Raw genomic sequence first — 21,867 nt, 5'->3', positions numbered from 1 at the left:
AGCATGATACATTGAAATATTTTTTTACTTGTCAGTGTCAAGAGACCTTTCAAATGAGGTACCACACGCTCTGTCTTTACATTTAATAATTTCTCAAAAATACCCATTTTTTTATTTTTAGGAGGTTCAAAATAATCTATCAAATACTTTTGCCACAAAAAAGGGGAGTTCATTTGAAACGTTGGTTCTATTTTTACTTGTTATACTGAAGGAGTCGGTGGCCCAGGTAGTCTGTTTCTCATAAGACTGCCTCTTAGTGGCAATAAAAACTTATGAGTATGGGCTCAACTACAGAATGGCAGGTGACTGGTCCAGGTGGAGGCGAGTTTTTGTTTAATCCCTAATTTACTAGTAATCTCGGTTTTAATATGAGGTTACTAGTTCTCTCTAACACTTTACCTGGGAACCAACGGCTTAAAGGTCCAACAAAGGCCGCTTGCAAGGACAGGATCGCTTAGCATAGTCATCCAAGCAGCAGCAGCAATCTGGTTACCTTGCTATAATCGTTGTATAGGGGAAATAATATTACTGTATATTTTTCCAAAAGACGATTGAATTTAAATATGATAGTTACATACATGAAATCCATAAAAAGTATAATGGTTTAAAATTATGTTTCTGATTATACAATAATGATTATTGATACAGAAGATACAAGTATAATTAGAATAGAAACACTGTAATAAATATAAAAAGTTGGACTACGAGCGAAAATATTTGCACCGTGTATGTTTACAGCGAATCAATATTTGAAATAATTTCTACATAATGATTATGTCAGTAGATTATTTTAATTCGCTAGGTCATAAACAAGAACTGTACATCAGAAACAGCTATCAACAAATATTTACTAACCAACACAGCACTGAAAGTACATGAAAATTGCTCATGTTAAACAAGACAGAGATTATCTATTGCAGCATTGTAACATTATTCTAGTCCCTACACCGACTTAACAAACGTTAAATTACATTTTAACCTTTACTTTATTCTTTTGAGATTGTCATCTCGAATACATACTCATTTTTTGTGTCATTAAAAAAGCTGGAAATGATATATCAAAAACAAAGCCTGCTTGAAAAGTATATTTGAATTTGGATTTAAAAAATTGCTTTTCATCGTAGTGCGATACTTCAAAAAAATACTCCTCAGAGGGTTTGTCATTAGGTTCCAAGATGAGCGATAAACGGACCGTAAACGGAAATTTATTCACATCAATCATATTGAACATTGCCCAAAAAACATACCAAAAGCTGATATAGGAAATATAACAAGTGATTGACCTTTTATTTTCAAAACTGATTTGCGTTCACTATGAACTGTCACTGAAGGGTGGCCTCGTTGTACGTGTGAGAGAATGTCTCGCCTTGCACCTGGCCAGCCACAGAGAGCACACAAGGTCGATTGAAAGCCACACCATTTCTCGTGCTCGTCGTCGCCTGATACGTACACACCGCAGTTGGTATGTTTACAGAGTTTTGGAAGTGCATCCAAAACCTGACTCATGATTCGGGCAAGTTTGGCACGGGAGAAAGGCCGCTTACAAGTGGGACATTCCTTGAGATGCTTGGAACAAACTCCACACAAGATATGCTCCCCTTCACACTGTACTATCTTCGGCCTCGCGGTTTCCAGACAGACGGCGCAACGGGCGATGTCCAGGATTTTCTGGAAACTTCTGTTCACCATATCCTGTGGCACGTTGTCCTGCAACAATAATTTATTTTTGATTACAAGACAAGGCAAGATATGTATTGAGTAAATGTATCATCTTTGTTGCCTCGTTTTTTCCCAGACTGGAATGCAATATTCAGCAGATGTTAGAGCGATACTTGAAATATCAACTTTAAGTACCACTTTATTATGTTCAAATTTGATAGATCGATATAAAACATTTCCATGTTAGGAACTGAAACTGAAAGTCTTATGAATTATCACTAGAAAGTTTGGTAATATGTATTTAAAAAGGTTCAAAAACGTCCAGATCGTCTAGAGAAGTGCTCGATAAATATATTGACCAATCAATTTTTATTGAGATTTTCAGCAATCACAAAACCATTCTCAGTAGCTAAATCTTTTATTAAAAAACATTGATTGATGATTTGTACAGTCACTCTGGGTTTCTAAAACACTTTCCAGATTCAAAAGAAAATATTATTGATTTTGAGTGGAAGACGCGCCTTAAAAGATATTTTAAAGAATGTATTCACTCAAATTCAGATGAACATACATACATATATATATATATAATAGGGACAAATATGTTTAAAATGTGAATATTAGAGAGTATTATTAAATGGTGAATAAAATCTAAAAATATTTTTAATTTGAATGATTTTATTTCGAGTTATTTTTATAACATAATTCTTCGCGAGGAAAGTAATCAATCTAATGCAGGATCTGGGTGGACTGGGTGTTTAATCAAACTAGTTCAATATTGAATAAAACACAATTTATTCAATGATGATATATTTATTGTTGTGATGAGTTAGCGGCCGAGCAGTACGCATCGGAGAGCGCGTTATCTTATCTAGACGTAGCTGTAGAGCTTTACTTTAGAGTGAATTGTGCTGTTTGCTGTCATAAGTGTTTTTCTGTGGAGCGTTATTTTGGTTTTTGCCTAGTAAGGAATTGTGGATTTAGCCGATTGTTGTCAATAGTTTTTTTATTTATATAAAATGTCGTCGTGCGGTGTGTGCTCGAAGATACTTGGTGCCAATCAAATAAAAATTAAATGTGAAGACTGCTCACGTGTCTTTCACGGCCAGTGTGTAAAGATGAGTAAAGTGGACATAGACACTTTATTATCTGAGAACGTTACGTGGAGGTGTGAGCCGTGTCAGTCAACAAGACGGAAGAGTATGAGACTGGAGTCACAAGCGGCCGCGGGTGAGCTAAACATCGACGATGTAATAAAGGTTCTGCGTGAGATGAGAGAAGAACAAGCCAAGATCGTAGCTGATTTTAATAAATCGCCGCCGTGAATGCACAAACCTTGAGAATGGAGGAAGTACTGAAGTAATACGAAGAACTAGCAACTGAAAACAGAATGCTTAAAAAGAAGGTTTCTGCACTCGAAGTGAGGCTCGAAGAGGCGGAACAGTACTCCTGAAGAAACACTATTGAAATTCAAGGCGTCCCTGAGGAATTGAGGCGAGAAACACAAGAGCATACAATCGAGCTAATTAGAAAGGTTGGAGCAGGACTGGGCTACGCAATCGATAGTTCTATGATCGATGCCTGTCACAGACTTAAATATAAAACCGATTCTACTAAACCAGCTGGCATTGTGGTGAGGTTTGTAGTTCGTATAGACGAAGAAGCCTTGATGCAGAAGAAGCGTGAAAAACCACGCTTCATATGAGGATGGCGATGGACAGGCCGGTCTTCATAAATGAATCCCTGACCCGCACCAGAAGAATCCTTTTTGCCAAGGCAAGAGAACTTAAGAAGAACAAAGGATTCAAGTTTTTGTGGCAGCAAGGAGGAAACATTTTCTTGCGTTAGTGTGAGGAGGACGACGCCATCGCAATCACCTGCCAAGCGGATCTTGACAAACTTCAGTGAGTACAACAGCGCCCTTTTCTGTTTTGATTTCTTTTTTGAGTGTGTGTTTCATCTGTTTATTGAGAAAGGAGAATTAATTTTATTAGATTTATACTCTGGTGAATTAATTATGTTATTCTGTTAATATTAAGTTTTAATTTTACGATTTGGTATTTTACTGTTAGGCTATTAGGAACAGCAGTAACGTATTATAAGTCAAAATAATTTTCTAAACAATTTTATGTATATTGCATTTTTATGTTACGTTTATATTACTGATATTATAATTGAAAAACACCGCACCAAACAACGTTTGAAATGAAAAAGGTAACAATCTAATAATTGTCCATCAGAATATAAGAAGCATTTGGAAAACTTTCGACTTATTCATATTAGAAATATTTTCATGCAAAACTTTACCAGACAAATTAACTTTATTTTATCTGAAATTTGGATTTATGAACATGAAAAATATTTATACAGTTTACCTAATTTTACTATGATTGGCAATTATAACGAACATTACAGGGCTGGTGGAGTAATGATTTATATTAGAGTTGAAACTATTGAAGGTGTAAGTGTTTCTTCGGAAAAAATATTGTCTGCGGACATTCTAAAGTTATCCTTTTTTGGCTTATAAACAACATTTTTCTGTATTGGCAGTTTATAGATTACATGAATCGAGTGTAGTAAATTTTCTCAATTAATTTTAACAATACCTTGACCGTTATTGTAATAAAAGAATAAATTCAGATTTTTTATAATTGGAGACATTAATAGGATAATATTTTAATGGATGATTTGAATACAGATAATTGATTATAAAATTTTATTGTCAAGTTATGGGTTTGAATCTGTTATAAATGAACCCACAAGAACAGTCCGTAGTGCGGATGACTTGCACGTCGTTTCAAGCACATGCTTAGATCACGTCTATACACGAATATTGGATAAGAGCAGATTGTGTGTCTTGGGGAGCATGGTGGAAGCGGGTATAATCGACCACAGCCTGTGTGTGGTGCGCGTGCAGTGGCAGGCCGGACTTGTCGAGACCGCGTCCACTGCCATCGAAGCGGCCACGGCCGTGGCCCGTCGCATTTTCAAGCTGTTGCAAGGCCGGCTTGAAAATGCGGATTGGACAGCTGTTTACAACTGCATTGATGAGTCTCTTGTTTATGACACATTTGTAAACGTTTTTAAAATGTATGTCGACCAATGTTATATTAAAACAACGAACATAAATTAATAAGGGAATTAAAATATCGAAAAAATAGAGTTCTTTGAATCTGTTTTCAATGTATGAGCTGGAAGAGATTGTAAATTCATTGAAAAATAATAAATCTCCTGTAATTGATGGTTTAAGTATTAACCTAATTAAACACGTATTTTCAAAAATTTCAAACGTTCTTTTATTTTTAATAAATTTCAGTTTAACAAGTGGCATTTTTCCAAATCAATTGAAGGAAGCAGTTGTGGTGCCTTTACATAAAAAAGGCCCTAGTACCAAGTGCAGCAACCATAGGCCTGTGTCCCTTCTCTCGACCTTCTCCAAAATATTTCAAAAGGTAGTTAAACAGAGACTGGTTAAATATCTTTCAAAAACTGAGTTTTTAAGTAAAAATCAATTTGGGTTCAGAAATAGATGTAGTACGGAATCTGCTTTGTTAGTTACATTTTATGAGCAAGGTAGAGCATGGGATGAATGACAATATAAAATTAAGTGGGATATTTTTGGATAAAAAGAAAGTATTCGATACAGTAAATCATGAAATATTATTAAATAAAATGTATAATTGTGGAATTAGAGGTGTCGTGTATGACTGGTTTTGCAGCTATTTAAAATCGAGAAAACAGAGGGTTAGAATAAATGGACTTTTGAGTGATTTGGGGGAAATTGAGCACGGAGTCCTCACAGGGATCGGTTTTGGGCCCGATTTTGTTTTTTATTTACATAAATGAGCTTTGCAATGCTAAGTTCAAAGGATATGTTACATCATTTGCTGACGACACTGCCTTGTGTTATATTGAAAATAGTCGTGTTGATGTAGAGCAGCATATCAATTTCGATCTGATATTGTTGAGGTGGTGGTTCCAAGGTAATAAGATGGTGCTCAGTCCAGAGAAAACAAATTATAGTCTATACATTTTAGCCTAAGGGGAGAAAAAAACAACTCATAATCCTTTAGTGTACAGATGTTTAAACTGCCTAGAGGTTCCAACGTTTTGTGATGATTTTTGTTTCAAAATTAGGGGGGTGGATACTATTAAGTATCTGGGAATCGTATTAGATAGGGAACTAAATTGGAAACCACATATAGCAATTTTGAAGGGAAAATTGATGAATCAACTTCGTATTTATAATTTTCTTAGACAATTATGCCCATCAGACGTACTTCGCACGGTTTACTTTAATTCACAGTAGGCTTGATTACGCTCTTTCTTGCTGGGGCGAAACTTATATCACAAATTTAGGAACATTAATAACAATACAATAGATTTTTATAAGACTAATGACCAAAGCTAATTTTAGGGAACATTCTTATCCCTTATTTGTAAGCATGAACATATTACCCCTTCGTTATATGTACATTTACAAAGTATTAACCTTGTTTTATATGAGAAGTGGTAATGCTCTGAAAAATTTAAATAAAGCAGAAATGAGATTAAGAAATTCAATTAATTTGTGTGTACCAAAGCCTCAAAAAACACATTTTTACAACAGTTTTTTCTTTTATAGCTCCGAGGACATATAATTTATTGCCAGAATTAGTCAAAAATAGTAAGAACATAAATATATTTTCTAAAAAAATTAGAGTACGGTTGATCGGTCAAAATGACATTGAGTATATGTTTAAGATAATAAATGAATGTATGGTTAGTCTTGTCTGCTAAGTTATAATAATATTTAAATAGACACGGTAGAGCATTATAAAATAATTATTTATAATATAATACTTAATGTTACATGTGTAAAGCCTAACATTTTAATTATAAGTCATGCATAAATCTTTTTTATTTAATACATCACAATAGTTATACTAAATTTAAACTTTGAAACATAATAAAATGAAATGAAAAATGTCTTTATTGGTGGCGAAGTTAGGACTATAAAGTCCTCTCTACCACTTAACCTCGTTAAAAATTAAACTAACATACATATACATGTACAACTAAACATAAATCTATTAATTAACCTTATACGTTACAAGAATCTTAGCTTTAAAATTTAAAAAATCTATAAATAGGCCCTAATGTAACTTTATAAATATTTACAATACTATAATAAGACATACACGCATTCATTCAACTTGCATTCAGTTGCCCTAAGTACCACATTCCAAAGCCGCCAACCGCTATATCCCCGAGCCCCCAGCATCAAGGCCCTGACCTCCGCCCCAAACCGAGCGCGCTTATCAATGGGTCTGATGTTTATAGGTAATGCATTCCACAATCGACAGGCAGAAACTGTAAACGACTTACTAAAGGTAGTTGTTCGATGAACTGGGATAGATAATAAGGATGTACCCATCTTTGTACTTCGTTCACTTATTTCAGACATAAATTGAAAGTTGTCTGAAAGATAACTGGGGCAACTTGTATTTAAAAGAGCGTGCAACAGAATTAGTGAGTGATAGTCACGAAGATCTTGTAATTTTAAGATAGATAATTGTTTGAAGAAGGGCGTTACGTGGTCATAACGTCTGAGATTGAAAATGAACCTAATGCAAAAGTTCTGAGCACGCTGGTGTCTATTTGAAAGCTCCACAGTCATGTCATTAATGACTGTCACAGTAGTTGAAGTGAGGCAGTACAAGAGTCTTTATCAGCATTATTTTAACTTGGTGTGGTAGATATGAAGCCAGCCGCTTGAGGCTGTGAACACCGGCAAAGACCCGCTTGAGGCTGTGAACACCGGCAAAGACCCTATTACATATCAAAGAAGTCTGTTCAGTCCATCTTAAGTGTTTGTCAATAATAAGTCCTAGATGTTTTACTTTCTCAGATTATTCTAGCCCTTGGTCATTTAGTTTTAATTTGGGACCTGTACTAAAGTCAATTTTACAAACAAGCTTTGAATGACCTATCATAATACACTGAGTTATGTCTACGTTTAATTTTAGTCTATGTTTCCAAGTCCAGTGAGTAACAGCGTCAATATCGGAATTCATGAGAGTCATACAAGTTTGCATTTCTGTTAAGGAAAAGTGTATGTTTGTAAGTCATCTGCATATAAGTGGAAATTGGAATGAGTAATTTGAGTAGTAATGTCATCGATGTACAGTGAAAATAAAAGTGGCCCCAGGACTGAACCCTGTGGAACTCCACGAGTGACTGGTCTCCATCTCGACTGCTTCTCACCCGACCTGACATACTGGCGTCGTCCCGAAAGATAAGACTCAACCCACTTGACACTACCATCAGAGAAACCATCCTTCCTAAGTTTGATGAGGAGAAGGAAATAATAAACACAGTCAAAAGCCTTTGAAAAGTCGAAAAGAGTTAAAATGGTTATCTGACTCTTATCAATTCCAAGGCCTATATCATCAACTATTTTTAGAAGTGCAGTAGTAGTGCTGTGGTTGGAGCGACAACCAGATTGAAAATTTGATAAAATGTTATTACTTTCAAGATATATTGAAAATTGCTGATGAACGATCCGCTCCAAACACTTTGATAAAGCAGGGAGTATACTTATTGGCCTGAATTGTGAAGGATTTTGTGGAGAGGAACATTTCTGATGTGGGCGAACTAAAGCAGACTTCCATGTCAGTGGGAACATTGAAGTAGCCAGAGATTTATTGAAAATAGCAGTGATAGTTGGAAGAGTGACTGGAAGAGTATCTTTTATTAACCTTATACGAATGCCATCGGCCCCGACTGCGTTACTGGACATCCTTATAATAGCCTTTAACACATCTGTCTCTATTAACGGAGTGAAAGAGAACTGAAACTCAGGTTTATCAAAAGTAGCATCTTCGAGCTCGGAGACATACTCCTGAGTCCCAGACTGATCAACAGGAATCTCAACAAAGAAGTTGTTGATATCATCGAGATTAAGGGAAACCGGGGAGTAAGTTTTAGGCTTGCGACTCCAATATCTTTTAGTTTTGACCATAAAATTTTGCTAGATTGTTTTTTATACAGGGAAGAGTAGTAAAACCTGATCTTGGCATTTCTAGTTTGTTGTTGCATATTGTTCCTTAATTTTTTATATGCATCCCAGTCATCACGTAACTTGGATCGCTTAGCCTTAAGGAAAGCTCTCTTTGCTTCTGGAGGTGTCGAATAAATTCTGAGATCCATGGAGCAGGCTGTTTGGTTACTCTTTTTGAAACAAATGGAGCGTGTTTATCAAGAAGACCATTCATTAATGAATTAAATTTTGATACCATAGTGTCCACATTATCAGCCGATGTGACCTTATGCCATGGAGTTATAGAAGCATCGATAAGCAGGGAATAAAGATTGATATTTTTTTTAGTTTCTGTAAAACATAACTTTTGGTTCGATCTTGGGAGTTCTTAGTTTATAAGCAAGAAATATAAGGTCATGTTTGGAAAGGCCAGGAGCAGGAAGTTGTCCGTGGTGCGCAACCAGGGTTTGGTCACAGACAGCAATGACACAAGCCAGGTGTCGGCAGTCTCAGTGTGGTGAGTGGCTAGTAGAGGAAGTATGGTCATGTTACACGAGTAAAACATATTACATAGTTAAAAAAGTTTGGTCATAAGTAATTGGTCCAAGTATTAAAAGTATTAAAATCTCCCATCACAATAACATGACTGTAGTGAGCCAAAAACCCAGAAGATCGTGTTCGAACTCAGCCATGTAGCCCAGGTGAGGAGCTCTGTAACAAACAGCAATTAAAATGTGCGCTCCATTAACACAGACGTCCAGAAACATGTATTCTGGCCGTCCATCTCTGGATGCATCGGATGATAGGAGGACAGAGACAAGGAAGTGTGACCTGACGTACACAGCTACCCCGCCACCACCTTTGTGCAGGCGATCATTTCTGTACAGGTTAAAACCTGGAAGCTCGACACTTCTGTCACTTAAGTGAGGTTTCAGCCAGGTTTCTGAAATTAGAATAATGTCATCAGGAGATGGTTGAAAAATGGAATGAAATTCATCAGTGTGGCCATAAAGAGATTGTGCATTGACATGAGCTGCCTTTAAGAAGTTTGAGAAAGGAGTAAGAGATTGGCAGAGAAGATCTGGGAGGGCTGACGGAAGCACGCGCTGGCTCGGGGCACCGACAGACCGTGGCTGCGTCACTGCAGGCAACTCTTTCATGCAACACACACACACACACACACACACATATCCAACTTCACCGTGTAGTTTTAATGTACAAAACTTAAAACTAACATTATTCGAAAAAAGGGCTAGGCTATACAGGGTGATTCATAAAAGGTGTCCAAAATTTCAGGACTTGATACAGGTCATCAAAACAAGGGAAAAACTCCATTGCACATGGGTCTGGAAACGTACAGTTTACTGCATGTCTGTCTGTTTGTGTTTTTTGGGAAAACAATTACTACTCAAAAACCACTTAAGATACAGAATTCAAACTTAACAGTTATGTTAACCTAGTGTTGGTCCTTTTCAGTGAAAAAAAATAAAACAAATATCTCATTGCATTTCAAAATGGCGGCCGTTCAAAATTTTCAAATTGCTTTTTAAAAAAAAGTAAAGTTCTGAATGTTTTAAAGAATAACATTGTGTACCGAAATAAAAGTCATATTTATGAAATAAATGTATTATATAAGTACAATATTTTATTATTCTAGTAAAACAGAAAATAGTAAATAGTGGAAATCTATTGCAAAAAAATATTATTTTACTGTAAAATTGTATAGAATAATACAAATAACAATTTGTTATACGATTTTATGAAGTACGTGTTTATAAAAAACGGAATATTTAGACTATTTCATTAAAATAAGTACTATTGATTAACAAAATAAAAATTGATATTAATAAAATAATATTGAACTAAACATACAATATAGGCTGATTAATTATTAATTGAAATGATAGTACATTATTTACTACATAAGCTACAATAACTCATTTATATAATTTAATTCTTGCTCGTTTCCGCTATTTTTATTTTTTACTCTTTTTGTATATAGTATCCCCAAAACAGGCACAGCCTCATGGGGTACTTAAATTTCCCTTATTGTGTAAATTTATTGGCCTAATTATTAGTTTAAAAAAAAGGAAGAAAAACCTAAAAGGATGTAACCTGCTTTTTATATTTTAGTACTCTAAGTACGGTACATAAATTAGAAATAAAATAAGTAAAAATATTTTTCTTGTATTTGTTATTTGCTGCTATTGTAAATACGTTATGCCATAGTATTATTTATTACTAAGCACTGGCAATAATATTTGTTTCTAATATCCAGTTTGTTATTTTGGGTAAATAAATGATTTATTATTATTAATTACCACGAGAAATACAACATAGGAAAGCATGCGTAAACTTAAAAAAATGGGAATGATACATTCTTTGTTATTTACATAATTGTTGTGCCGTAGAGAGACCAAACGGTCATCCAGAAATAACAAAGCAGTATCAAATCTATTTAAAAGATGAGATATTGAGTGTCTATCATCACTAAAAGATGTAAAAGCATTTGAAAAAAGAAACTGTGATTATTACTGCAGATGTCCGAAAATGTTTATAAATATATATATATATAGTTGTGATAAAAAATAAATTGGCTATCAATCCTATGCAGATATCAGACATTTATGAAGTAGAGTTAAATATTGATTTATTGTATGTTAAGCAAAAAGAAAATTAAATCTTATTATTTTTCTAACTGACTAAAATAAACTAGTTCTTCTCAGCTATCAAAATTCAATGCTGAAATATTATCAGCATTATTTGAGCGGTCGGGATAAGTTAATAGAGAAGATTTTAGGGAATTACTCAGATCTGTATAACATACAATATGTTGTCTTAATTGATCAATTTGTTTAAGTTGTTATAAATTAGAACCAGTATTTTTTTCTAATAGCTCCAGTTTTATCGTGGAACGGAATGTTAAAGTTAAATAAAATTGACTTACAATTGATACACGAATACTATACGTATTTTTATGATTGAAAAGGTATTCATGGAGAAGTGTCTGAATGTATTAGACAATATATTAAAGCAAATAACAAATATTTGAAAGATATTGATAAATCAAAGTCGGAAAATTATCTGCGTTATGTCGATGCAAACATAGTTTAATATGTATACCGTCAACGTTATATTTCTGTGTTTGTAGAACATATTAATCATAATAAAAAATAAAATGTTTCTTAATTACTATTACTATTAAATTGCTCTGACGATTTAAGTAACAACTGAAGTATTTTACGCCAGTGTGGAGGAATCCTTAAAACGAAGACAATAATAATTAATGATATGTATACGAGTAATGCATAGTAATGTTGATATAGTGCATAATGATATACGGCATTCTGTGCAATTTAGGAATGGAATTAAGCTTATCTTAGTTATATATTATGTTGGTGTCTATGTTACTTCTATGCTTACTTTATGCTTCCAAGACTATAAATAGCAATATTTTTCAAATGGTACTAAAATTAATTAAACATATGATTATGTTGTAGTTACCGTAGGATATTTTTCTTTACCTAGTAGTACGGGCTTCGGTGGCGCCTTTGCCATAGGCATTTCGGTTTAATCTTTCTTACGTGATCTGAGCTCGAATGTACCTAGTTATACCCCCCCCCAAACCCTTCACAACCCACCCCCCTCAACCCTGAAACCACGATTTCTCCCCGTCCTCAATTGTTGGACTTTTCGAGATGTAACCTAAAATTTCTAACCTAACATTTTAAACATATTATTATAGATAGCCAGGGGTATTTCTATTGTGATTATTTTCATTATTTAGGGGTTTCACCCTTTTATATCTATTGTACTAGTACGTATACATATAGTACCTATGCGTTTATTTTCAGTCGGAATTGTTGTGTGACGTGGCTGAAGAAAATAAAAAGTAAAAAGTAAAATAAAGGTTTCTTATTTTACCAAGCGAAGTTAGGGCTAAGGAGACCTCTCTGACACTTAACCTGGGGACCAACGGCATAAAGGTGACTTCCGAACCACCACCAATGCCCGGGCAGGTGGGCTGTTTGCAAGGACAGGATCGCTCATCGGTCACCCATCCAAGTAGCAGCCACGTTCGACGTTACTTGATCCGGTTATCTTGCGATAACCGTTGCACCCGATACACTGCGCCATTGATCGCAATTAAATAATTACCGTAATTATGAATAAATACCAAATAATAGATAATACAGTGAGTTGACTTACCATTGTACAAAGGCTGCACTGCACTAAGCAACTCGCAACTTGCCACAATCTCGAGTATCCAACTGATCAGTAATCACCGTCCGCCATTTTGATGCTGATTTAAGTTCCTGATAATATGTTGGGCATTAGTCCACGAGATAACGGAGCGAGACCTTGTAAACCTTGACTACGCGAGTACCCCTAACCTCTGAACTAACTAGTTTATTGTTCAAGATTTTACCGAACATTGTTAAAGTTTAAAGGTAATTTTAAACAATATGTGTCCTCAGTAAAAAATTGTTTAAATTTTGTTTCGACTCAAGTATCTACGCTGCGATGTGAAAACTGTCCAAAACAACTTACAAATTGTTTTAAAGGATTAATAAATTAAATTAACTAAGCCCAGCTTGAAAACATGTTTCTAATTAAACATTTGAAGTGGTGGTTGAATATAAAAATAATTTCTGCTTTGTACCTTTATATTTTACTATAATTACTTATATCTATCTGTATAACACCTGCATGTTGGGCAGCTTAAAACACCATTTATACCTTATATATATAAACGACATACATTTCATAAACAAAATCTTATATTAATGAGAATATTTTTCTACGTTATAAGATATTTGTAAATCAATCATAAAAAACGAAATAGAATATATGCTAAACAAAAGTACACATAATAATTTAATACATGAATAAAAATCAAACCGGGACAAAGAAATTACAAAACATACAATTTTAAAGCCACGTAAAAAGTTGAGCACCATGTAACAAAGGATGTCCCTATCCGTTTAGACCTCTTACCTTAATGTGTCTGCAACATATAATATTATTTGTATTGCAATTAAAAATAATTATTTTAATGATAATGACCATGGAAAATAACCGCTCGTGTCCCACAAAGTTCTGTAACCTATAAATAATGTATCTGCATTAAAAATTAACAGAAATGCATACTACATTAATTATTTATATTATTGGCAATATTTTCTACTTTTTCATACTTTTCATTTCATATTCATACGTCAATCACAAACATCGGCACAGTGCAATGCTTCATCAAGAATAGAGTCAATAATTAAATATATAATTTTAAAAAGACAATAATAGACGATAAATTAAAAAAACGTACATTACAAATTCTGAGAGGACTGACAGGAAGACATAAGTATAGTACTTATATATTAATCTAAGTGTAACTAATTACAATGTTTTGTAAGATGAGAACGTGAGCTAAATACTAAACCGCATAACCGGACTGAGAGGAAGACATAAGTATAGTACTTATATATTAATCTAAGTGTAACTAATTACAATGTTTTGTAAGATGAGAACGTGAGCTAAGTACTAAACCGCATAACTGGACTGAGAGGAAGACATAAGTATAGTACTTATATATTAATCTAAGTGTAACTAATTACAATGTTTTGTAAGATGAGAACGTGAGCTAAGTACTAAACCGCATAACCGGACTGAGAGGAAGACATAAGTATAGTACTTATATATTAATCTAAGTGTAACTAATTACAATGTTTTGTAAGATGAGAACGTGAGCTAAGTACTAAACCGCATAACCGGACTGAGAGGAAGACATAAGTATAGTACTTATATATTAATCTAAGTGTAACTAATTACAATGTTTTGTAAGATGAGAACGTGAGCTAAGTACTAAACCGCATAACCGGACTGAGACGAAGTCATAAGTATACAGTAGTACTGCTAGATTATATATATTAATCTAAGTGTAACTAATTACAATGTTTTGTAAGTTGAGCACGTGAGCTAAGTACTAAACCGCATAACCGGACTGAGAGGAAGTCATAAGTATAGTACTGCTAGATTATATATATTAATCTAAGTGTAACTAATTACAATGTTTTGTAAGTTGAGCACGTGAGCTAAGTACTAAACCGCATAACCGGACTGAGAGGAAGACATAAGTATAGTACTTATATATTAATCTAAGTGTAACTAATTACAATGTTTTGTAAGATGAGAACGTGAGCTAAGTACTAAACCGCATAACCGGACTGAGAGGAAGTCATAAGTATAGTACTGCTTGATTATATTGTAATCTAAGTGTAACTAATTACAATCTTTTGTAAGTTGAGCACGTGAGCTAAGCACTAAACCGTTGAACCGAACTGAGAGGATGACATAAGTATAGTACTGCTTGATTATATTGTAATCTAAGTGTAACTAATTACAATCTTTTGTAAGTTGAGAACGTGAGCTAAGCACTAAACCGCTTAACCGGACTGAGAGGATGACATAAGTATAGTACTGCTTGATTATATTGTAATCTAAGTGTAACTAATTACAATCTTTTGTAAGTTGAGAACGTGAGCTAAGCACTAAACCGCTTAACCGGACTGAGAGGATGACATAAGTATAGTACTGCTTGATTATATATTAATCTAAGTGTAACTAATTACAATCTTTTGTAAGTTGAGCACGTGAGCTAAGCAATGAACCGCTTAACCGGACTGAGAGGAAGACATAAGTATAGTACTGCTAGATTATATATTAATGTAAGTGTAACTAATTACAATCTTTTGTAAGTTGAGCACGTGAGCTTACACTGAACCGCTGCACAGACACAGTAACTCAACGTTGTAGTTTGGATGAGTTAGTTAAATACACTTAACCCATAAAATCGCATTTGTGCAAAAAATAACTTTACAAATTACCAATATAGAACCAGAACGAAACATTAAAAAATTCTTCGTAATTATAAACAACTTTATTCTTCCACTTTCTCGATATTTCTTAATGTTTGGAAATAGCGACCGTTACGAGCTTTATAAGAGAAGGAGTAGATCACTCATCATACATCATAGAGCAAAAGAAGAAGGTGTTGTAGAATTATCTGGTCATTTACAGTAATGTTCCATCTTACGTATTGTATGCATACAGGATGAACCAACCCACCAGGTAATTGATTGTTGCGGGATAACGTGAAGATAGAATCCCCGTCTAACCTGAATCCTCACCCCCTGTTTTGTGGCCATAGAATTCAATAATTTCGCTCCGTATTTTCTGTTGGGGAAATTTTTTTAATGTAAAGATAGGGCGTGTGACACCTCTCATTTAAAAGGATTTAAAAGGTCTCTTGACACAGATCCCTTAAAAAATTGGAATGTATCTACTTGTAAATAAATGCACTGGCTGTAAAAATCTTTAAAAAAATGGCTTTAAAAGGGTTTTTACTTACATTTGTTACTTTCTTGAACAACTTACAAAACGTTATCCAAAATAGTTGAGAAAGTGTGCTTCAAAAATATAACTAAGATAGTTCAGTACCTAAAACTTTTAACATTTAAAACTTATAGATTATGAACATTAAAAATGTTTATAACTAAATTTGTTCAATTCAACCATGTAATTTAAAAACATTTTATTCTCTCTTTGGATTTATCTTAACCGGTTTCGTTTGTTTAGGCAAAAAAAAACACATTCCAGATTTTCATAAGTTTTTCATTAAGGTAGGAATAAAAAATTTTAGAACTTTTTTATAGATTTTTTAACATCTGTGCATTTACAGCATGATACATTGAAATATTTTTTACTTGTCAGTGTCAAGAGACCTTTCAAATGGGGTACCACACGCTCTGCCTTTACATTTAATAATTTCCCAAAAATACCAATTGTTTATTTTTAGGAGGTTCAAATAATCTATCAAATACTTTTGCCACAAAAAAGGGGAGTTCATTTGAAACGTTGGTTCTATTTTTACTTGTTATACTGAAGGAGTCGGTGGCCCAGGTAGTCTGTTTCTCATAAGACTGCCTCTTAGTGGCAATAAAAACTTATGAGTATGGGCTCAACTACAGAATGGCAGGTGACTGGTCCAGGTGGAGGCGAGTTATTGTTTAATCCCTAATTTACTAGTAATCTCGGTTTTAATATGAGGTTACTAGTTCTCTCTAACACTTTACCTGGGAACCAACGGCTTAAAGGTCCAACAAAGGCCGCTTGCAAGGACAGGATCGCTTAGCATAGTCATCCAAGCAGCAGCAGCAATCTGGTTACCTTGCTATAATCGTTGTATAGGGGAAATAATATTACTGTATATTTTTCCAAAAGACGATTGAATTTAAATATGATAGTTACATACATGAAATCCATAAAAAGTATAATGGTTTAAAATTATGTTTCTGATTATACAATAATGATTATTGATACAGAAGATACAAGTATAATTAGAATAGAAACACTGTAATAAATATAAAAAGTTGGACTACGAGCGAAAATATTTGCACCGTGTATGTTTACAGCGAATCAATATTTGAAATAATTTCTACATAATGATTATGTCAGTAGATTATTTTAATTCGCTAGGTCATAAACAAGAACTGTACATCAGAAACAGCTATCAACAAATATTTACTAACCAACACAGCACTGAAAGTACAGGAAAATTGCTCATGTTAAACAAGACAGAGATTATCTATTGCAGCATTGTAACATTATTCTAGTCCCTACACCGACTTAACAAACGTTAAATTACATTTTTAACCTTTACTTTATTCTTTTGAGATTGTCATCTCGAATACATACTCATTTTTTGTGTCATTAAAAAAAGCTGGAAATGATATATCAAAAACAAAGCCTGCTTGAAAAGTATATTTGAATTTGGATTTAAAAAATTGCTTTTCATCGTAGTGCGATACTTCAAAAAAATACTCCTCAGAGGGTTTGTCATTAGGTTCCAAGATGAGCGATAAACGGACCGTAAACGAAATTTTATTCACATCAATCATATTGAACATTGCCCAAAAAAACTGACCAAAAGCTGATATAGGAAATATAACACGTGATTGACCTTTTATTGTCACAGCTGATTTGCGTTCACTATGAACTGTCACTGAAGGGTGGTCTTGTTGTACGTGTGAGAGAATGTCTCGGTTTGGACCAATCCAGCAGCCACAGAGAACACACGTGGTCGATTGAAAGCCACACCAATCCTCGTGTTCATCGTCGTCTGATACGTACACACCGCAGTTGGTATGTTTACAGAGTTTTGGAAGCGCATGCAAAACCTGAAAAACGAATCGGGCAAGTTTGGCATCGGAGAAAGGCCGCTTACAAGTGGGACATTCCTTGAGATGCTCGGAACAAGCTCCACACAAGATATGCTCCCCTTCACACTGTACTATCACCGGCCTCGCGGTCTCCAGACAGACGGCGCAACGGGCGATGTCCAGGATTTTCTGGAAACTTCTCTTCACCACATGCTGTGGCATGTTGTCCTGCAACAATAATTTATTTATGATTACAAGACAAGGCAAGATATGTATTGAGTAAATGTATCATCTTTGTTGCCTCGTTTTTTTCCCAGACTGGAATGCAATATTCAGCAGATGTTAGAGCGATACTTGAAATATCAAGTTTAAGTACCACTTTATTACGTTCAAATTTGATAGATCGATATAAAACATTTCCATGTTAGGAACTGAAACTGAAAGTCTTATGAATTATCACTAGAAAGTTTGGTAATATGTATTTAAAAAGGTTCAAAAACGTCCAGATCGTCTAGAGAAGTGCTCGATAAATATATTGACCAATCAATTTTTATTGAGATTTTCAGCAATCACAAAACCATTCTCAGTAGCTAAATCTTTTATTAAAAAACATTGATTGATGATTTGTACAGTCACTCTGGGTTTCTAAAACACTTTCCAGATTCAAAAGAAAATATTATTGATTTTGAGTGGAAGACGCGCTTAAGGCAAAAATATTTTAAAGTATTTATTTACTCAAATTCAGATGAATATATAGATATTTATATGTAATATATATATATATATATATATATATATATATATATATATATAATTTATATAATATATATATATATATATATATTATATATATGTATATATAATATATATGTATAAAATAGGGACAAATATGTTAAGAATGTGAATATTAGAGACTATTATCAAATGGTGAATAAAATCTAAAAATATTCTTAATTTGAATGATTTTTATTTCGAGTTATTTTGATAAAATAATTCTTCGCGAGCAAAGTAATCAACCTAATGCAGGATCTGGGTAGACTTTAAAGATGTTTAATCAAACTAGTTCAATATTGAATAAACACAATTTATTCAATGATGATATATTGAATTACCACGAGAAAAACAACATAGGAAAGCATGCGTAAACTTAAAAAAATGGGAATGATACATTCTTTGTTATTTACATAATTGGTGTGCCGTAGAGAGACCAAACGGTCATCCAGAAATAACAAAGCAGTATCAAATCTATTTAAGAGATGAGATATTGAGTGTCTATCATCACTAAAAGATGTAAAAGCATTTGAAAAAAGAAGTTGTGATTATTACTGCAGATGTCCGAAAATGTTTATAAATATATATATATATATATATATATATATATATATATATATATATAGTTGTGATAAAAAATAAATTGGCTATCAATCCTATGCAGATATCAGACATTTATGAAGTAGAGTTAAATATTGATTTATTGTATGTTAAGCAAAAAGAAAATTAAATCTTATTATTTTTCTAACTGACTAAAATAAACTAGTTCTTCTCAGCTATCAAAATTCAAAACCAAAATGTTGCTGTAGATGTAATATATCATTTAGAATGTTGATCTAATTGAAAAAAAACTGAGAAATATATAAATAATTGTATAAATTCTGGTTATTGATATGAGTTTGAAGATAACATGCCTATAAAATGTATGATATTCTGTTTTGTTCATGTATTCAGAGTCATGGCACTTTCTATTACCAACTAGCCAAAATAAAAAAAACGCAATTTTAAAGACACTAATAATTTTAGACAAAGTGTTAATAAATATATTGAAAAATATATTAAAAAGGCAACCTAATGATGTCAAACAGATTTTTAAAATGTTAAAAGGTATATTTCTCTATGAATTATATGATAATATTGAAAAACTTGATCATATCGAAGAACTAAAAATGCAAGATTTTTATTTCTTTACCAGATGAAAGCCTAACCGAGAAATATTATCAGCATTATTTGAGCGGTCGGTATAAGTTAATAGAGAAGATTTTAGGGAATTACACAGATCTGTATAACATACAATATGTTGTCTTAATTGATCAATTTGGTTAAATTGTTATAAATTAGATCCAGTATTTTTCTAATAGCTCCAGGTTTATCGTGGGATAAAATGTTAAAGTTAAATAAAATTGACTTACAATTGATACACGAATACTATACGTATTTTTATGATTGAAAAGGTATTCATGGAGAAGTTTCTAAATGTATTAGACAATATATTAAAGCAAATAACAAATATTTGAAAGATATTGATAAGTCAAAGTCGGAAAATTATCTGCGTTATGTCGATGCAAACATAGTTTAATATGTATACCGTCAACGTTATATTTCTGTGCTTGTAGAACATACTAATCATAATCTAAAATAAAATGTTTCTTAATTACTATTACTATTATATTGGTTTGACGATTTAAGTAACAACTGAAGTATTTTACGCCAGTGTGGAGGAATCCTTAAAACGAAGACAATAATAATTAATGATATGTATACGAGTAATGCATAGTAATGTTGATATAGTGCATAATGATATACGGCATTCTGTGCAATTTAGGAATGGAATTAAGCTTATCTTAGTTATATATTATGTTGGTGTCTATGTTACTTCTATGCTTACTTTATGCTTCCAAGACTATAAATAGCAATATTTTTCAAATGGTACTAAAATTAACTAAACATATGATTATGTTGTACAGTAGTTACCGTAGGATATTTTTCTTTACCTAGTAGTACGGGCTTCGGTGGCGCCTTTGCCATAGGCATTTCGGTTTAATCTTTCTTACGTGATCTGAGCTCGAATGTAGCTAGTTATACCCCCCCCCCCCAAACCCTTCACAACCCACCCCCCTCAACCCTGAAACCACGATTTCTCCCCGTCCTCAATTGTTGGACTTTTCGAGATGTAACCTCAAATTTCTAACCTAACATTTTAAACATATTATTATAGATAGCCAGGGGTATTTCTATTGTGATTATTTTCATTATTTAGGGGTTTCACCCTTTTATATCTATTGTACTAGTACGTATACATATACATATAGTACCTATGCGTTTATTTTCAGTCGGAATTTTTGTGTGACGTGGCTGAAGTAAATAAAAAGTAAAAAGTAAAGTAAAGGTTTCTTATTTTACCAAGCGAAGTTAGGGCTAAGAAGTCCTCTCTGACACTTAACCTGGGGACCAACGCCTTAAAGGTGACTTCCGAACCACCACCAATGCCCGGGCAGGCGAGCTGTTTGCAAGGACAGGATCGCTCAGCGGTCATCCATCCAAGCAGCAGCCACGTTCGACGTTACTTGATCCGGTTATCTTGCGATAACCGTTTGCACCCGATACACTGCGCCATTGATCGCAATTAAATAATTACCGTAATTATGAATAAATACCAAATAATAGATAATACAGTGAGAGTTGACTTACCATTGTACAAAGGCTGCACTGCACTAAGCAACTCGCAACTTGCCACAATCTCCAGTATCCAACTGATCAGTAATCACCGTCCGCCATTTTGATGCTGATTTAAGTTCCTGATAATATGTTGGGCATTAGTCCACGAGATAACGGAGCGAGACCTTGTAAACCTTGACTACGCGAGTACCCCTAACCTCTGAACTAACTAGTTTATTGTTCAAGATTTTACCGAACATTGTTAAAGTTTAAAGGTAATTTTAAACAATATGTGTCCTCAGTAAAAAATTGTTTAAATTTTGTTTCGACTCAAGTATCTACGCTGCGATGTGAAAACTGTCCAAAACAACTTACAAATTGTTTTAAAGGATTAATAAATTAAATTAACTAAGCCCAGCTTGAAAACATGTTTCTAATTAAACATTTGAAGTGGTGGTTGAATATAAAAATAATTTCTGCTTTGTACCTTTATATTTTACTATAATTACTTATATCTATCTGTATAACACCTGCATGTTG

General features: G+C 33.6%; 1 protein-coding gene across 3 annotated transcripts; it reads right to left on the bottom strand.

The window, feature by feature from the left end:
- Positions 1–533: 533 nt before the first annotated feature.
- Positions 534–21,683, bottom strand: LOC124363268 (E3 ubiquitin-protein ligase Siah2-like). 3 transcript variants are annotated; one of them, XM_046818478.1, is made up of 2 exons: positions 21,361–21,679; positions 534–1,707 (listed from the first exon to the last, which is right to left on the bottom strand). In XM_046818478.1, exons 1-2 carry the CDS (start codon positions 21,361–21,363, stop codon positions 1,219–1,221), a joined length of 492 nt encoding a protein of 163 aa, XP_046674434.1. In that variant the 5' UTR covers positions 21,364–21,679; the 3' UTR covers positions 534–1,218. The 3 variants fall into 3 exon arrangements, with proteins under 3 accessions (XP_046674434.1, XP_046674433.1, XP_046674432.1); XM_046818477.1 differs by lacking the exon at positions 21,361–21,679 and adding an exon at positions 12,890–12,971; XM_046818476.1 differs by lacking the exon at positions 534–1,707 and adding an exon at positions 17,189–18,126 and having other exon boundaries at positions 21,361–21,683.
- Positions 21,684–21,867: the final 184 nt, after the last annotated feature.

Source organism: Homalodisca vitripennis, chromosome 5 (genome assembly GCF_021130785.1).
Source record: "Homalodisca vitripennis isolate AUS2020 chromosome 5, UT_GWSS_2.1, whole genome shotgun sequence".
Taxonomy (NCBI): domain Eukaryota; kingdom Metazoa; phylum Arthropoda; class Insecta; order Hemiptera; family Cicadellidae; genus Homalodisca; species Homalodisca vitripennis.
Note: the sequence above shows the minus strand (reverse complement) of the source record. Positions and strands in the feature narration are given on the sequence as shown.